The sequence below is a fragment of the Mus pahari genome, chromosome 9, assembly GCF_900095145.1.
Source record: "Mus pahari chromosome 9, PAHARI_EIJ_v1.1, whole genome shotgun sequence".
In the NCBI taxonomy this organism is placed as follows: domain Eukaryota; kingdom Metazoa; phylum Chordata; class Mammalia; order Rodentia; family Muridae; genus Mus; species Mus pahari.
This window is the reverse complement of record NC_034598.1, coordinates 34,401,085-34,418,172: the sequence shown is the minus strand read 5'-3', so window position 1 is coordinate 34,418,172 and position 17,088 is coordinate 34,401,085. Positions and strand designations below refer to the sequence as shown.

General features: G+C 45.2%; 1 protein-coding gene across 1 annotated transcript in view; it reads left to right on the top strand.

Moving 5' to 3' along the window:
* The window catches only part of Cdk1 (cyclin dependent kinase 1), a 15,814-nt gene extending 14,257 nt beyond the window's left edge, over positions 1–1,557 (top strand). The window contains exon 8 of the mRNA XM_021204983.1: positions 1,256–1,557. Coding sequence (XP_021060642.1) covers positions 1,256–1,354 — 99 coding nt within the window. The 3' untranslated portion in view covers positions 1,355–1,557. The remainder of the gene's footprint in view (positions 1–1,255) is intronic.
* Positions 1,558–17,088: the final 15,531 nt, after the last annotated feature.

The window sequence follows — 17,088 nt, the reverse complement described above, 5'->3', positions numbered from 1 at the left end:
AGTTCGAGGCCAGCCTGGTCTACAGAGTGAGTTCCAGGACAGCCAGGGCTACACAGAGAAACCCTGTCTCGAAAAACCAAAAAAAAAAAAAGAAGTCTTCCCCTTTCCTGGGTCCAATCTGCTGGTACTATCTAAAGTTATTAGCTTTGTGGTGTGTGTGTGTGTGTGTGTGTTGCTGTGGGCTATGGATAGAAGGCAGAGCTTTCTTGGGTGGTGTCGGAGGTTGGTTGGTCATTGACTGTTGAGCTGCATCCCTACTTCTCAGTCTTTAAACAAAGGACTTCACTTAACAAAAATCAGTCCTGTGCACCAATTTCCTCTGTTGAGCTGACATCCCAAAATAGCTAAGCTTGCTGTGGCCCTGCCACCTGCTGTGCACTGTGGCCGGCATTGTCCTGTCCTCCACTCCAGCGGCAGACTGCCAAGTTAGCAGGGTCTGCATCTATCGCAGGACCCCAGAAGTAAACTGCCACAGTTGGAGACCACTGGATTATTGATGAGACTTGGCTTCAGTTTATTTTCTCCCACATTGATGGATCCAGGCAAGTTTCTCGCTGTCCTTGAAAGACTTGGTGTCTTAATCCAAACAGTGTGGCACATCTTTCTCATATGTCTGTGAGGACTGACAGACAGATCCTTAAGGCCTTCATATTTGTTTTCTTTTTTAAAAATTTACTTATTTATTTTATATATGCAAATACACTGTTGCTGTCCTCAGACACAGCAGAAGAGGGCATTGGATCCCATTACAGATGGTTGTGAGCCACCATGTGACTGCTGGGAGTTGAACTCAGGACCTCTGGAAGAGTAGTCATCGCTCTTAATCACTGAGCCATCTCTCCAGCTCCTTTATTTATTGATTGAGTTTTCTCTGAAGATAATGTGCATGATCAGATTTAAGATCTGGAGTATTTAAATTAGTTTACTGTAATTAGTCCATCTATTGTAGCTGTGTTTATAAAAATGCTGTGGGGTTTTTCCTTTGTTGGCTCGACGAAGGGGTTGTGTGGACACTATCATGAAACACTATAACTGATTGTTACTTTTTCAGTTGTGAATAACAGATGGACATTTAATTTCCAGAGTAGATATAATTAGCTAGATAATTTGAAGGTTTATGTTTTGGTTTTAAGCTGTCTGGGTGCTTATCTTATAATTTATAACAGGTTTCCAAGGTGTCTGTGTGTGATTTAAGTATCTTGGAGGAGTAAATAGAGGGCAGGCTTCTAAGTTTTATTTCTCTTTTTCTCTCTAGAAAATGCTAGTCTATGATCCTGCCAAACGAATCTCTGGCAAAATGGCCCTGAAGCACCCGTACTTTGATGACTTGGACAATCAGATTAAGAAGATGTAGCTCTCTGAATGGATGTCCCTGTCTGCTGGTCCTGTCGCAGGGGAGGGAAGATCGTGGTGTTTACCGTTGGCTCTCTTCCTGTCTTGTATAGTTTTCTTTGTTTGTAAACCGTCATCTGGACTTTTCTTCATTTCCTACATATAACTTAATTAACATGTAAATATTATTCCATATGAATTTAAATATAATTCTGTATATGTGCAGATGTCACTGTGGTGGCTGTTTGTTACTGTAACACAAGTGTACCGCGGGGAACTGGGGAGACTTGAGTCTCCCCAGACTTACCGGCAGCCATTCCTGCAGCTCGGAGCACAGTTGAAGGAGCTGAGCTCAGGCCTCGTGACGCTTTCAAGTGCTTTTGTGTTCTGGATATATACGTTTCCTGGTCAGTTTCCTGCCATTCGGAAACTACAACCCTCTTCAGACAGTGTTTCTCTACTTGTGCTTAAGCATTTGGGATGAGAAGGCCAAAGACCTGAGGATGTCTAGAGTTATGACCCCAAAACGGAAGTGCACCAAAGTCGGCTGGGTTTTGCAGCTAGAGAGCAAGGGCTGTCCAGAGCAGGACAGCTTAGAACATTTATGAAGACTCCCTCTTTTTAGGTTTGTTGTTAAGGCTGTTTGTCCAGTTGGATTCCTGTGCTGTGTGTGGTCAGAGTTAGGTTAGAGGATTTGCCTTGGCTTCCAAATCCAATTTGAAAAATGGCTTAAAATCTCCTGTCCTCTCTTAGCAGTGTCTAAAAATGTCCTTGTCCAGATATTTAGCTGAGATTCCTCACTTTGGAAATGGAGTGGTATGGCTGTGCTGCTCAGTGTGATTCTTAGACGCAGCCTGACTTATCTGCTAGCAGTCAAAGGGATGCCTGAGACGACTGCTCTTCTTAGAGTTAAAGGCTGCGATGCTTACGTTTGCTGTTTGGAGGATCTCGGTAAGACTGAGCTCCGGTTCCTGTGGCTGGCTCGGTTTATACCAGTAGCTCAGCCTCAGCCTCCTGCGTTTGCTGGAGTCGGGGAAGCTCCCCAGCCCTGAGCCCTGATGCTCCTGGTTGTAGAGACTTCAGTTGGAGGGAAGAAGTTCACTGAAGTAGTCAGCAGCCACATCTCACGCGGTTAGGGCACTCCAGTGTCAGAGAGCATCCTGGAGGTTTTCAACCCTGCCGCTGACTCTACTCCCAAGACAGATCAGTAGAGTGGTCAGCAAACACCAGCTGCTGCAGAACCTGTGCTGGTGCTGGGGTTGATCATGGGCTCTGTTCCTGCAGCATCACCTTGAAATCCAAGCCTCCTAATATATCTCCCTTCGGAGCATGAGTTGTGAATTTGGTCCTTCGCCCCCCCGCCAGGTTTCCTATACTTTGGCTTGTCTTGCTGACATTTTCATTTCAAGTGACCTGACTAATACGGTGATTAGTGTCACATGACTTGAGAACTACCGATTTGAAGCACACGTGACGTTAACAAATTCTCTCATGATGATGCTTTAATTTCTTATAAGATTGCTTGCGCTAACCCAGTTCTCTGCTGGGAAGTAACTGGGAAGCAAACGCGGGCGCACTGGTTTGTCAGCTAACAACTGTTAGCACTTTGCGTTCGGAAGGAATGAGGTAGCGATTAAATGGCTGGGGTGCTGTTTCCAGTTTATACACTATAAAAATGTGGGTAGCCAGGAGGTGGTGCTGCACAACCTTTAATTCCAGCAGAGACAGTCCCACCTCTTGAGTTGGAGGCCAGCCTGCTCTACAGACCTGAGTTCCAGGACAGCTGGGCTACAGAAATCTTTTAAAAAAAAATTTTTCCCCCCTGTGGATATAAACCCATGAGAATGAATGATTGCTGTATCATGTTCTGTATAGTAGAGGTTTCGTCCCCTGCAGCACTCCATTGGTCTCAGTGGGGGCGGGAGGGAGGGACAGGCGTCCCCAAGCACAGGAAGGCCTGCCGAAGAGTTGGCTGCTTTGAGAATTCAAATCTTGCTTGAGTCTGAGGAGTTCCAAAAAATGATCTTGGACTGTAAAAGCCTGTCGGGAACAAGCGCTAAGGTGTGGTTCTCAACCTGTGGGTCGAGACCCCCTTAGGGGGTTGGGCAGCCCTTTCCTGGGGATTGCATAACAGACGTCCTGCACATCAGATATTTACATGGCATTTCGTAACAGCAAAGTTACAGTTAGGAAGTAGCAGTGACAAATAATTTTATGGGTGGGGTGGGGGCTCACCACCCTATTAAAGGGTTACAGCGTTAGGAAGGTTGAGAACACAGCCAATCGCACTGAGGGAGAGTGAGTTAGCATGAAGAGATGAGCATTTCCGAGGACACAGAACAAGGCACATTTAACCAACATCAGTCTGCAACCACAGCGGACTGGGATAAGCTCTCACCCATGCCAAGGAGCTCAGAACCGACATGCATGCTTACCCCATCTTTGGTTACCTCGCCCACTTTGAGCAGTAAAATCTCCCTCATCAAAGTCATACCCTCCAAAACAGACTGCTGGACATGATCTAGTCCTTTGTTTTCTTCCACAAGAAGGCTACAGACTTAGGCAGCAGTTGGAAATGGAACTTGGGCTTTCTGGCTCCTGGTTCAGAAAACTCGAAATGGACAAGATTTAGTCCTAGGGAAGTTCTGTGTAGTCAGCAATGGAAGCGAAGAATGTGGGGCAAACGTTCCAGTCAGGCGGAATCTGAGCCCTTGAGAGTCTGAGGAAGGAGGATGACTAGACAGGAGTTCTCGACCCAGCCTAGACAACAGCTTGGAACCCATTGCACACCACAATAAGAACCCCTCAGCTTCTGAAGAGAGGTTAGCTGCTGGCTCTGAGAAGGGCGTCTAAAACGGGCTTTTGGTTCCCAGACATCAGACTTGAAAAGGCAACCGAGTAAGCCAACTACTGACTAAATTGGCCATGCCTAGCCCACTCCTTGGAAGCTCATTCTTCAGAGTGTTTGATGGATGATCTAATGACATCTCAGATGCTGTAGCATTTTGCTGGAAAGGCTCTCAGCACTAGCCAGGCTGGCCTCTGTAATCCTGCCTCACTCAGCCTGAGAACTGTGATTATGAGTTACCGTATGGTAATTTTCGTATTTTTCTGTCTTCCTAGTAACCGAGGACAAACCTGCTTCCTTCCAGCCACGTGGCAGACACTAGCTGTATTATTACACACCAGAACAAAGAACTCAGCCTCGAGAAATTTCTCCTATTAGATTTGGAATCCAGCATGGCCCAAAACAGGGAGGACTCAATAATTTAATGTGCCTAATGGCATGGAATAAAAGGATTATTCACAAACAGAAAACCGGACTTAAGCAGATGTTTATTTGAACACAACTATCATAACCCTCCTTCTCATGATGTTCCCAATTACACGTTGCAACATTTTTACCAGAAGAAGCTTTTTAAAACAACCTTCTAGGGAGCGAATAAACAGGACTATATTTGGCTAACAGCTGCTTCTGAAAACTGAGATGTCAGCAAAGCAAGCTGTTGTTTAAAGAAAACTAATTACCCAGCTACCTTGGGCTTGGATGGGGGTAAATAACGCCCTCCCGTTTCTTGGCAGTGTTTTGTCTGGGATTTTAATACTGTTAAGATATTTCTCTTCCTCCACTTCTCCTTTGGATCAAATGGTTTTTAAAGGATCCCTTGTGTTCCTGCTGCCAATAGCGAGTCTTTTGCGTTTGCCGTCCCTGCTTTGTCACCAACTGCTCTTTTGTTTAGTGCAAAGCAGTGTGTTTAAGGACACACTAAACTTTAGATGACCCAGTGACACAGTGATCGTATTTGCCAGCATCTGGTTATGCAAATGTCATCGTGTTGTTTATCAGCAATGTCTTTTTTTAAATTATGCACAGGCTTTGAAACTGTTATTTTGGAAATTCATTCATTTTTGAGGGGAGGCAGCAAGCCTGGGAATTATACAATCTCTCTTGCCCTGTGGCACTTTGGCAGGAGAAAAGATGCCTGCAAGCCCTTCACTTGTGCAGTGTGTGTGCAGCGCACGGAATGCTGGGTGGGATCCTTGATTCAGTCCTTGCAGGTTCCTGGCCTGACGACTCCATTTGTCTGAATGTCTTCTGTCATGAGAAAGTGAGATGTTTCTGTGGTCTGAAGCAATCTGACCCTCTGAGGACTCAGGCAGGGATGAGGTGGAAAAAGCCTTTCTGAAAATCAGAAGCATTTAAATGTATCTAAAGATGCAGTTAGTGTCACAAAGGCCAGGTGGCTCTCCGATGTCATATTCCTGGTGACCATCTTGAGAAAATGAAAGACCACCTTGACGCAGTGTCTAGAAATGTCCCCCACATTACGCCTGATCCTGTGGAGGAGTCTACCTACTTAGATACTGTGTTTCCTTTTGCAGGACTATGGCGCCCACACAGGGCCTTTGTACATTCTAGACAACCTATGCTGGCTGAGCTACATCCACGGCCGCCTTCTTACTTCTTAGGTTAAGGCAGGATCTCAGAAGTTCCCCAGGTTGACCTTAACGTCTGTTCACACTATGAGGCCCACACAGACTTTGAACATAGTCCTGAAGGCACCCCTAGGACTAGCTAGTTATATGTGTTTTCAGGAGCGATTTGGTCTGATTTTCGTGTACATTGTTACTAGAAAGCATCCCAAGACAAACACAGGTTTTAGTGGTTTTGTAGCTGTACGTGTACTGCGTACCTCTTAGGAGCCAGATACAGTACTGGGCCAGGAGGAGTTTTAAGCTAAACAAACGGTTCTTTAGTGAAATTTCCATTAGCTCACAGGGAAAACAGATTCAAAAGTAGGTGAAAGAAGTCTAGCGGGATTTTAGACTAGGACTCTTGTCTGTTATGACTAAGGTAGAATTCAAGACCTGAGGCTTATTTTCCTTCCGAGAATGTTCGAAAATATTGCAAGAACGCCATAGCTGACGTGCCTGTTTGTAAGGAAGTAGCTCCAAGACGACTCATCCAGTCCCCGATAAACTACCTGACTTGTGGAGCGCCCTGTAAAATGAAGACATTGAGGATGGGAGCAGCAGATTGAACCAAGCCTAGGTCTTACAAACGTGGAACACTCAGTGGAACTGCTCTAACACCCAGGAAGCCATCCTGCTGAGGTCCTCCTGCCTCGGAAACTGGGAGAGGTTAAGGCTCAGTGATAAAAGGCTCTGGCTGACAAGCCTTACAACCCAACTGGATTCTGGGGACCCGCAAGGTGGGAGAAGAGAACTGAAGTCCTTGAGCCTCTAAACACACAGACACACACACACACACACACACACACACACACACATGTGCGCGCGTGCTTTAGTGTACCCACCCGACCCCTTTCCATATGACTGACACGTGAATGCAAAAAGAAAATGAAACAAAGTTAGGAGACACAGGTGCTTTGTGGAGAAGTGCTGGTGTGTTCTGAACATGCATCTGTCTTAGAACTGGTTTTACTGCTGTGAACGGACACCATGACCCAGGCAACTCTTTTTTTTTTTAAAAATTGGGAATTGAACTCAGGACCTCTGAAAGAGCAGCCAGTGCTCTTAACAGTGCTCTTAACTGCTGAGCCATCTTCCCAGCCCCCACAGACAACTCTTATAAGGACTGGCTTACAGGCAGCTAGGCTGAGGGTCTTAAAGCCCACACCTACAATGACACACCTACTCCAACAGGGCCATATCTTCTAATAGTGGCACTCCCTGGGCAGCTTCTATTGCTATTTTGAGGTAGATTGGGCCAGTGCCTGCTTGAAGCCAGAGAAAACAAAAGGTAGACAGAGGCCAGTGATCCAACTCCTATTTGAGCAATACATGCAGCCGGGCTTGGTGGCACATGCCTTTAATCCCACCACACGGGAGGCAGAGGCAGGTGGATTTCTGAGTTCAAGGCCAGCCTGGTCTACAAAGCAAGTTCCAGGACAGCCAGGGCTATACAGAGAAACCCTGTCTCAAAAAACCAAAAAAAAAAGAAAAAGAAAAGAGAGATGTTTGATCAAGAATTTTAAGAGGAAATATTGACTTTACCGCTATGTCTTTTGAGTGGAATATGACATGCATATTACATGGTTGTATTTACTCTCCATCTTTCTATGATGTTAATGATTTCTTAAAAAAGCCCTTGGTCACTTCTTAGTCCAAAGTTAAGTTATATGTGGACAGAAACAGAACTTTTCCTGTTCTACTACTTCAAAATCAGAGAGAATCTTCTGTGTGTTTGTTAAAGAAAGTTTGCAGAGTGGGCTGGTGAGATGGCTCAGCAGGTAAGAGCACTCACTGCTTTTCCGAAGGTCCTGAGTTCAAATCCCAGCAACCACATGGTGGTTAACAACCACCCATAATGAGATCTGATGCCCTCTTCTGGTGTGTCTGAAGACCGCTATAGTATACTTATTTATAATAATAAATAAAAACTTAAAAAAAAAAGTTTGCAGAGAAGTATAAAGAAGAAAAAAAAAAAAAGAAGAGTAATTCTATCACCAAACTTGTTGATTGATATTTTTATAGCAGATTCAATGACTACTATGTAATAAATGTAAGTGTCCCAATAAAACACAAAACGATACACTTCCATCTATATATTAGAAAAGCGAGAGTTTGGTAGATGGCCATAGGCGCCTGTAGCTCTGAGTTCATTGGTGGCAGCAATGGGGCATGTTGATGTAATTTAATTTAACCAATTTTTAATTTCCTCTGTTAAGTATGCAAATGTTTTATTCTTAATTATATATGCACACTATGTATTTGTATTTTAAGAAATATTTATGTTTTAATTATGTGCGGGTATCTCTGTATGGGCATGTGAATGTGAGCACAATATTCTGAAGGCAGAGAGAGGACATGGCTGAAGGCCAGGAGAGGGCGGGGCTGAAGACCAGGAGGGGGCGTGGCTCCTCTTCAGCTGGAGTTATAGGCCTTTGTGAGCCACTGGATGTGAATGCTGGGACTTGAACTCAGGTCCTCTTCAAGAGCAGCCTGTGTGCTCTGCTCTTAACTGCTAAGCTGTCTCTCCAACCCTTGTATTTGGAATTTTTGAAACAGGATCTCATGCTGAAGTCCAGGACGGCCCACAACTCAAAATACAATCCCAATGCTGAGATGGTAGGTGTAAGTCTCCAGCCTGACTTTGTTAGGAATGATGTCATGTCTCTTCATTGTACTTGAATAATCATGCACTACTTAATAACAGCAATTTCTCGCACTTGCGGGTAGTTTTGCTCTCTTGCGTGTCCCTCTGAGGGGAGCTGTAATAGTCTCATTTGTGATGGAGAGTTTGGGGAAAGGAATAATTTTGTGGATTTTATTATTGTTTTTAAGGTTTTCATTCCATAACTCAGGCTAGACTTGAAATTGTGATCCTTCTGCTTCAGCTCCGTAGAGTCCGGGGATTACTGGTGTGAGTGGCCACACCTGCCTAAGAATTACATCTTAGCTGTGGTTTTCCTGTGGGCTAACAATGATTTTATATATCCAGCCATCCATTCATCCTTAAATAGTCACCACTGATGACCCAGCACACCCCTTGGGGCTGCTCTGCTAGCTTTAACAGGAAACAAGATAAATAAAACATTTTATTCCATCCCACAGCTTTCTTCGTCTGGTTACCCTGGCAACAGACTTGGAGTCTGCACTGTCAGATAACACACAGTCCACACTTGCAACCTGGACAGGACCTGGAGACAGCTAAGCGAAAGGTGCTGCCTGAGCGTAAGGCTACCCAAGAGGTTTCCATTATTCCTTGAAACCAGTCATTTCTCCACAAACAAGGTTTCCACCCCAGAAAGCTGGGGCTACGGGGCTTAAACGGAGTAGCATCCGGCAAGGGGTATGAAGGACCATCTAAATGTTATAAGGAGAAATGTCACGCTTTCATTAACTTTTATGTATAGACTTAATCCCTCTCCTATTAGTCAAATCATGCTTTGACTATTGGCAGCACAGTGTAAATGTATCTGTCTTATGAATGAACACACATGCTGAGTGTTATGGAGCGCTCGGAGTTTACCAATCCTGCCCTGCATCTTTGCTGAGCCATACAGCCTGTCACATGTAGTGACAGGCTTACCGGGCCAGCTTTCCAAAGCCAGTGAGGTCTGTTTGGATCTGATGGCTGAGAAGAGAGTTGCTCATGCTTTATGATGGTAACATTTGAGGCAGGTGAGCAGATCCTGTCGGGTCAGCCTGACACAGCCCGTTGAGGGTTGGCTAACTGCTGCAAGGCATGATGGGTAATACCTCACACAATGGGAGTGTTCTCCCCCACCCCTTTTTTTTTTTCTGTTGTCATAGCACTGGGCCATAAAAAGACAGCTTAGTGACTGAATGCAGATAGTCATTCAGGGACCAAGATGGCCAGCGATGCTTGTGGCTTCTGCAACTGGTCCAGGCTCCATCCAGAAGGTAGCTGAAATCTCGGTGAGGTGGCGCAGGCCTGTATCACTAGCAAGGCAGGAGCATCATGAATGGGCAGCGCTACCAGCCCACACTCAGCTTCCCTTGAAACCACAGATAAAAGACACAGACGCACAGCTGTTCAATTTCAATTTGCCTTTTGACAAAATTGCTGGGCGCCCGCCAGAAAAAGCTTGCCCTCATCAATATTCTTATTTCCGCACTTCTCCACCTGCCCTCAGCTTTAGTAGCTCAGTTACATCCCAACTAAAAACTTCTGACCTCCCGCCTGTAGGAGTGTTCCCAAATGGCTGCTCCGCCCAAGGTCTCACAAGGCTGGTCACCTTTTCTCCATCGGAAGCATCAGGAACTCGGTTCTCTCCTTGCCTCCGGGGACCTGGAAGGCCTGCCTATCTCTCTTGCCCAGTGATTGGCCCATGGCGTCTTTACTGACAGATCAAGAACCAATTGGGGAACAGGACCACCCATACACAAAGGTTCTGTCGCCTGAATGTAACAGGTGACCCTGCTTGTCAACAGGAAGACTGGGACAAGAGGGCTGGCTGCTGCGTGCTGGCTGTGGGGAGGCCTTTGGATGCTTTTTTGGTTCACGGGTAAATGACTTTCCAAGCCCCAGTTTGCCGGCCTACTATTGAGAATTGGTTTGCTTGCTTTCTCAGGACATCTGCTTACTATGCCATTTTCCTCAAGACAGTAAACTTAACAGTTACAGGGTTCCTGGCCTGGGGGCTTATTGTTTCTATAGAGCGTCAGCTTCTCACCTCAAGGACTGATATATCAGATATCCTGCATATCAGATATTTACATTATGTTTCACAACAGTAGCAACATTACAGTGATGAAATATCAACGAAATAATTTAATGTTGGGGGGGGGGTCACCACAACATGAGGACTGTATCAAAGGGTCTCAGCGTTAGGAAGGTTGAAAGATTGAGCTCCACTGTCTTAGAGGTTCCCAGGTGACCTCCAAGTTTCCCCTGGAGGGACCACTGAAGGCGGCCTTTTTGGAATCAGACCCTTGAATGCAGCCTAGGCCTGTGACTGGCTGTTCCCTGACTGTCCTCAGAGCCAGTGTGCATAGGCCTTCCCACTTGATCAGGGGAAATTCAGAGGCTTTTACAAACAAGAATAAATCTGCTGAACTGGCTCACTTACTAGCTGGAAAGACTGCAGAAATTCCTTGGCAGAAAGGATCCTGGCAACCTGCCTCAAACGGAGGCCAATAGATGATCTGGGCCCATGCAGGGAGCCTGGCATCTTTTGGATAAAGTAATACACAGGGCATGACTGTTTCCATTTCCAAACAGCTTAAGCCTGAGTGATGGAGACAGTTGTGTCCTGTGAACCTTCTATTGCAAAACCCTCATGTGATGCCACCTGCTGTTTATAGCCTTCCATTGTGTGAAGCTCTGGTCCGTGACAGGGATGCAGTGTCCTCCTCAGGAGCATACCAAGATGACTTTGTATTTATACCAAGTCTATTTATAAATCAAGTATTTAAAAACTGTTTTTGTTTTATTGTCTAAACTATAATAAATTTGGGCACCTACCATACTCCGAAGTTCATCATTTAGTTCTTCATCTACCTGTTCACCTACCTGTTCACTCCTTCACCCATTCATCTGTCTATTCACACATCTATGTACCAGTATACTCCACTATCCATCATCCACTCACTCATCCATCCATCTATCCATCTACCCACTTATCCATCCATCTACTCATCTATCCATCTACCCACTCATCCATCCATCTATGCATCTACCCACTTATCCATCCATCCACTCACTCATCCATCTATCTATCCACCTACCTACTCACCTATACACCTCTTATCCATTCATCCACCCACACACCCACCCACTCATCCATCCATCTATCCTTCCATCCACCCACTCACTCATCCATCTATCCACCCATCTACCCACCCATCCTTCTATCCATCCAAACATCTATCCATCCAACTTGTAATTGGTGAGTAGCGTCTATCAGAAACTAGAGATACAAAGTTAAGCAAAACCACACTTAGAGTAGAGGTGAGAATGGGAAGTATTTATTCTTAGACCCTATCCTATATCAGAAGTTCTAGGCACAATGTGTTTACCTCCCCAAACTCCAAGAAAGGGTCACTCGAAAGCCCAGATTAAAAGCATGGGAATTTCTAGACCCTGAAACCAGAGGACTGTATAAGATCAAACATTCCAGAGACTAGGTGTCGTAGGGTTTCTATTGCCTCGAAAAGACACCATGACCATGGCAACTCTAATAAAGCAAAACATTGCATTGGGGATGGCTTAATCCATTATTGTCATGGTGGGAAACATGGCAGTGTGCAGGCAGACATGGTACTGGAGAAGGAGCTGAGAGTTCTACATCTTGATCTGAAGACAGCAGGAAAGACTATCCACCACACTAGACATAGCGTGAGCACAGGAGACTTCAAAGCCTGACCCCATGGTGATACACTTTCTTCAGCAAGGCCACACCTCCTAATAGTGCCTCTCCCTAAGGGCTTATATGGGCCATTTTCATTCAAACCACCCCTGTAGGACAAGGACAAAACCTCATAAAGATAGTGGTTAGATCCCCTTGTAGAATTTCAACCTCCTAGTTTTTAATTCCGGACACTTCTGGATGAGCAAGTCACTCTCTTTCTGGTTTTTCCTTCCTTGTTTTAAAACGAGGCTAAGAATCTTCACACCCAGCAACCGATGTATTTCATAGGTTCCCAGTGGCTCAGGCTGCTCTTGGGCCCTCGGGAGGTGAAAGCAAGCAACCACGGGTGGGTCATTTCACACTACTTTTTTTTTTTTTAAATTCTAAAACGAATGCAAATATGTTGTTAACCAGAATGTAATTTTTTATTTCAAGATTCAAAATAAAACCTCACATGTTTGAGACGGTCGTGTGTTTTCAAGGACACTGTGGGAATGTGGTCTAGGAACAAAGTTGTGTGAGGGGAATTTTTAGTGCTTGTGAGAACACTCCAAGAAAACAAAGAGTCTTGTGACCTCGTTTTTTTTGTTTGTTTGTTTGTTTGTTTTTCTTTTTTCAAAACACAGACTTGTTCTTGGAATGTGTTTTTGCGATGCTCCCAGGTGTAGCGGATTCACTTCAGATTGCTCATTATTGCCCGCTGTTGTTAAATATCCTCTATGTGGGATTAAAAAAACATGTTTTTGCCACATGCAGGTTGTCCTGGTGATTGTCCACAGCTGGAGCTCACGAGACCTTTACTCGTTTGACCTTTTAAACTCTCCGATTGGCTACTGCAGGAGACTTCGGTTCGCCTCATTCATTGGCTCAATTCTTCCAGGCCCCGCCCCCCCTGTAGAGCGGTGACAGACCCAAGGTAGAAAGAGGACTTAGGCCTGGCCCGAACATGGTTCCTTCTCCCATCAGTGGGATTCAGCTTGGAGCATCAGGGTGGGTCTCGCCACTCTGAGGGAGTTAAAACTGAGGACAGTGTGTTTGAAATGCTCGGATACGTTTGTTCCCGCTCATTTATGTACCCACCGTTAGCACCCCTTTCTAACGGTTGACTCTGCACACGAGCAGATGTACATATTCAGTGCATTCCCGTCTATTACCTGTAATACAACACGTAAACCCTTGGGTTTTGACAACACATCTTGGCAATTATTCACATAAACCCACAAGTCTTCCTATTGTTTTTATTTTTTTTCTGCCTAACAGTGTTCTTTAACACAGATCTGTAGATTCGCCGCCATTCTGTTGTTAGCTCTCTGTCGTTTGCTGTTGCAGATGCTGCTGTATTGAATGACAGTGTACGTGTGGCTGGGTGCACCCGTGTGAATCTTCTGCACTATAAATGCCCCTAACCTGAGCGGTCAGGTTAAAAGCACCTGCAAGCTGGAGATAAAGAGGGAGTTTTGGTAAAGGGCAATTGTGTAGAGTTTCCCTGAAGTTGCTCATATTCATGCACGCTTCCACGTCTAGCTGCCAGGAATCCTTCCAGGTTTCTACCTTCTGTAATAGAGATTTATTTATTTTATTCTATGTAAGTACCCTGTAGCTGTCTTCAGACACACCAGAAGAGGGTGTCAGATTTCATTATGGATGGTTGTGAGCCACCATGTGGTTGACTGGGATTTGAACTNAGGACCTTCAGAAAAGCAGCCAGTGCTCTTAACCACTGAGCCATCTCGCCAGTCCAAGATTAGTATTTCTTAATTAAACACAAGCCCACAGCTGGGTGTGGTGGCTCATGCCTTTAATCCCATCACATGGGAGGTAGAGACAGGCAGATCCCTGAGTTTGAAGCCAGCCTGGTCTACAGAGTGGGTTTCAGGACAGCCAAGACTAAGACAGAGAAACCCTGTCTTGAAAAATAAAAAAAACTGGGGGCTGGAGAGATGGCTCAGCGGGTAAGAGCACTGACTGTTCTTCCGAAGGTCCTGAGTTCAAATCCCAGCAACCACATGGTGGCTCACAACCATTCGTAATGAGATCTGATGTTCACTTCTGCTGTGTCTGAAAACAGCTACAGTGTACCTACATGTAATAATAAATCTTAAAAAACAAAACAAAAAGCTAAACCAAAACAAGTCATCAACCCCCAAACAAGCAGACATGAGATCTTGTAAAAGCTGCAAAGAATTTAGGTTAAAATTATTTATTTTTACGTGTGCATGAAGGTTTTGCCTGCTTGTATGTGTGTGCACCATGTAAATGCTTGGTTCCCAAGGAAGTCAGAAGAGAGCATCAGATCCCTCAGAACTGGAGTTACAGGTGGTTGTGAGCCACCCCATGGGGGCTCGGTACACAGGACCTTTTCAAGAGCAGTAAGTGATTTTAACCGTTGAGCCATCTCTCCAACCCCTCTCCCATCTAAGGTTTTAATTTATGCTCAGTTAAGAAAAAAAGAGGGGGGGGGGACTGGTGAGATGGCTCAGTGGTTAGGAGCAATGGCTGCTCTTCTGGAGGTCATGAGTTCAATCCCAGCAACCACATGGTGACTCACAATCATCTGTAATGAGAAATGAAGAAAGAAAGAAAGAAAGAAAGAAAGAAAGAAAGAAAGAAAGAAAGAGAAAGAGCGAGCCTATGGGCTGGAGAGAGGGGTGGTGGTGGAGCAAGGTGGAGAAAGGGAAGGGGAAAAAGAAAAAAAAAGATAAAAAAATGGGGAAAGGTGAGAAAATAGTTACCAATTATAATGACACATAGAACGGTACATGTTAATATGCATATTGTTTTCTGGGTGCGTTTCTGAGTCTATGCACGCTCCTCACATGACACAATGTACATGTGTACACAGCTACGCTCTGATGCACATTTGCCGTTACACACTTGGGGTCACGCTGGGTGTGTCATCTGTCACCCTGTCTTCTCTGTATTCTGTTCATTTCTCCATTATACGGCACCAAATTGATGCCTCCTAGTTTCCTTTAGAAGTTGGGAACAATGCAAGCAGGTTTGATGCCTACTGATACCCGCTCAGAAGAGGGGGGTACTCAGTTAATATTTACACAGTTCCCCTTAAACACTAAGCAAATCAAGTTAGTGCGAGCCAGTGATTAACACCTTCAAGCCCAGGCTAATGAGAGAAAACCTATTTGGCCTTCCTGCTTCCCGTCTCCGTTTTAAGGGGAAAGGTTTGAAATTTTTCCCAGACTTATTACTGACTTACTTACACAACACTATTTTTATGAGGAATTCAATAAAAGCCCAAAGCATGAGTTACGGCCCTTCCTCCGTGCCAGAATGCAGTAGGGTTTATCTTCTCCTACTGGGGCAAAATTCCCATAAAACCAAACAACCTGAGATCTAGGGTGAATTGAGCCAAATGGTGAATAAAAGGCAAATAAGTAAATCAAGAAATCCTGTGGGGAAAGGACCTGGGCTGGTCGCTCCAGTCCAGCTGAGACGCCTCTCTGCATCTCATCAATGGCCACAAGATGGCGCTATATCCCCTTTAGTTCCCGCCGGTCTTGGCTGGGGGTGGGGAACGAACATGGACAGGAAGCCTCGGGACTCGGAGTTCTGAGCGAAATGCAACAGTGTTTTTTTTTTTTTTTTTTTTTTTTTTTTTTTTTTAAAACCCAATTTTGGCATTCAGCCAGGCTAATAAAAAGAAATTCTTTTTAAACCAACAGTATGAATTGAAAAAGGCTTTTAAGAAACATCTGCACAGAGAAACCTCTAACTCTAAAGGAGTCCAGCCTCGTATTTATACTGTATAAATTAAAATGGAAAATAAAAGCCCATTTGGGCCAATGTGTGTAATCTCCAGGGCAAGCAAAAAGTACTTATGAAGTCAGTTCACTCTCCAAAATATGGTATTAAATATAGAGTACATGAGAGCCCAGAACACGCAACACTCAACAGTGTAGGCTTCAAAGTTCAGCCGCCCAAAACACATACAGTCAACCAAATTTCCCTTCACAGGCTCAGTTTCGAGGAGGGTAGAGGAACTATTCATTTTTTAACTTTCGGCTTCTCCTGTTGCTTGCATAACATAGCTTCCGGGGATGCGTGGCACACACAGGCAGGTGTGCCCTCCCTGCCCGTGGGAGATTGGGAACGGACACCGTCATCCCTGTCACCATCTGGAGAAATAAAAGTCTCTACAATATGCAAAAATTGATGTTTCTATTTATACCGAAGGCGAGGAGATGCTTTAGAAAGCCAACCTTCAGCGTGATAGCTAACGTTGGTTGCCAACTTGACACACCTGGGCAGATGGAGGCTCGGTGGAGTGACTGCCTTCATCCTATGGCCTGTGGCCACATCCGTGGGACTTTTTCTCACTTTCCAACTGACGTAAGGGCGGGTCCCAAGCCCATTGTGAGTGATGCCACCCGGGAGGAGATAGGTATAACTAAGTGTACAAGAGCCTAGGGACCAAGGCAGTGTTTTCCCCTGGTCTCTGCATCAGTTTCTGTGTCCAGGTTCCTGCCCTGAGTTCCAGCCTGCCTTGGTTTCCCTCAAAGATCGACTGTAGCGCCTGAAGGATGTAATTAAACCCTTTCCTCCCAAGGGGCTTTTGGTCATGGCCTTTGTCACAGCACATAAAGCAAGTAAGGACCATCGGATCCAAGCACAGTCTGTAGATGTGCTTGGATCTGTCAGCTGGCTAACGGCAGTGCGTATCCCCAGCTTCTGGAGATTAGCGGCATTCCGTAACGTCTACCCACTGACGTCGGCAATGGCTGGTCCAAATCCTGACGTTGGGAATCTGTGCCATGTTTTCTAGCTTGTGGACCAAGACGGAAAAACTGGTTTCCAGGGAGAGAGAAGGCTGGCGCGGTAGTGACTTTTCCTTGGACAGCAGCCTGGTGTTGGGACTCAGCTTGTCTTGGTGCTCAGGGCCATCTACTTTTGGATTTAG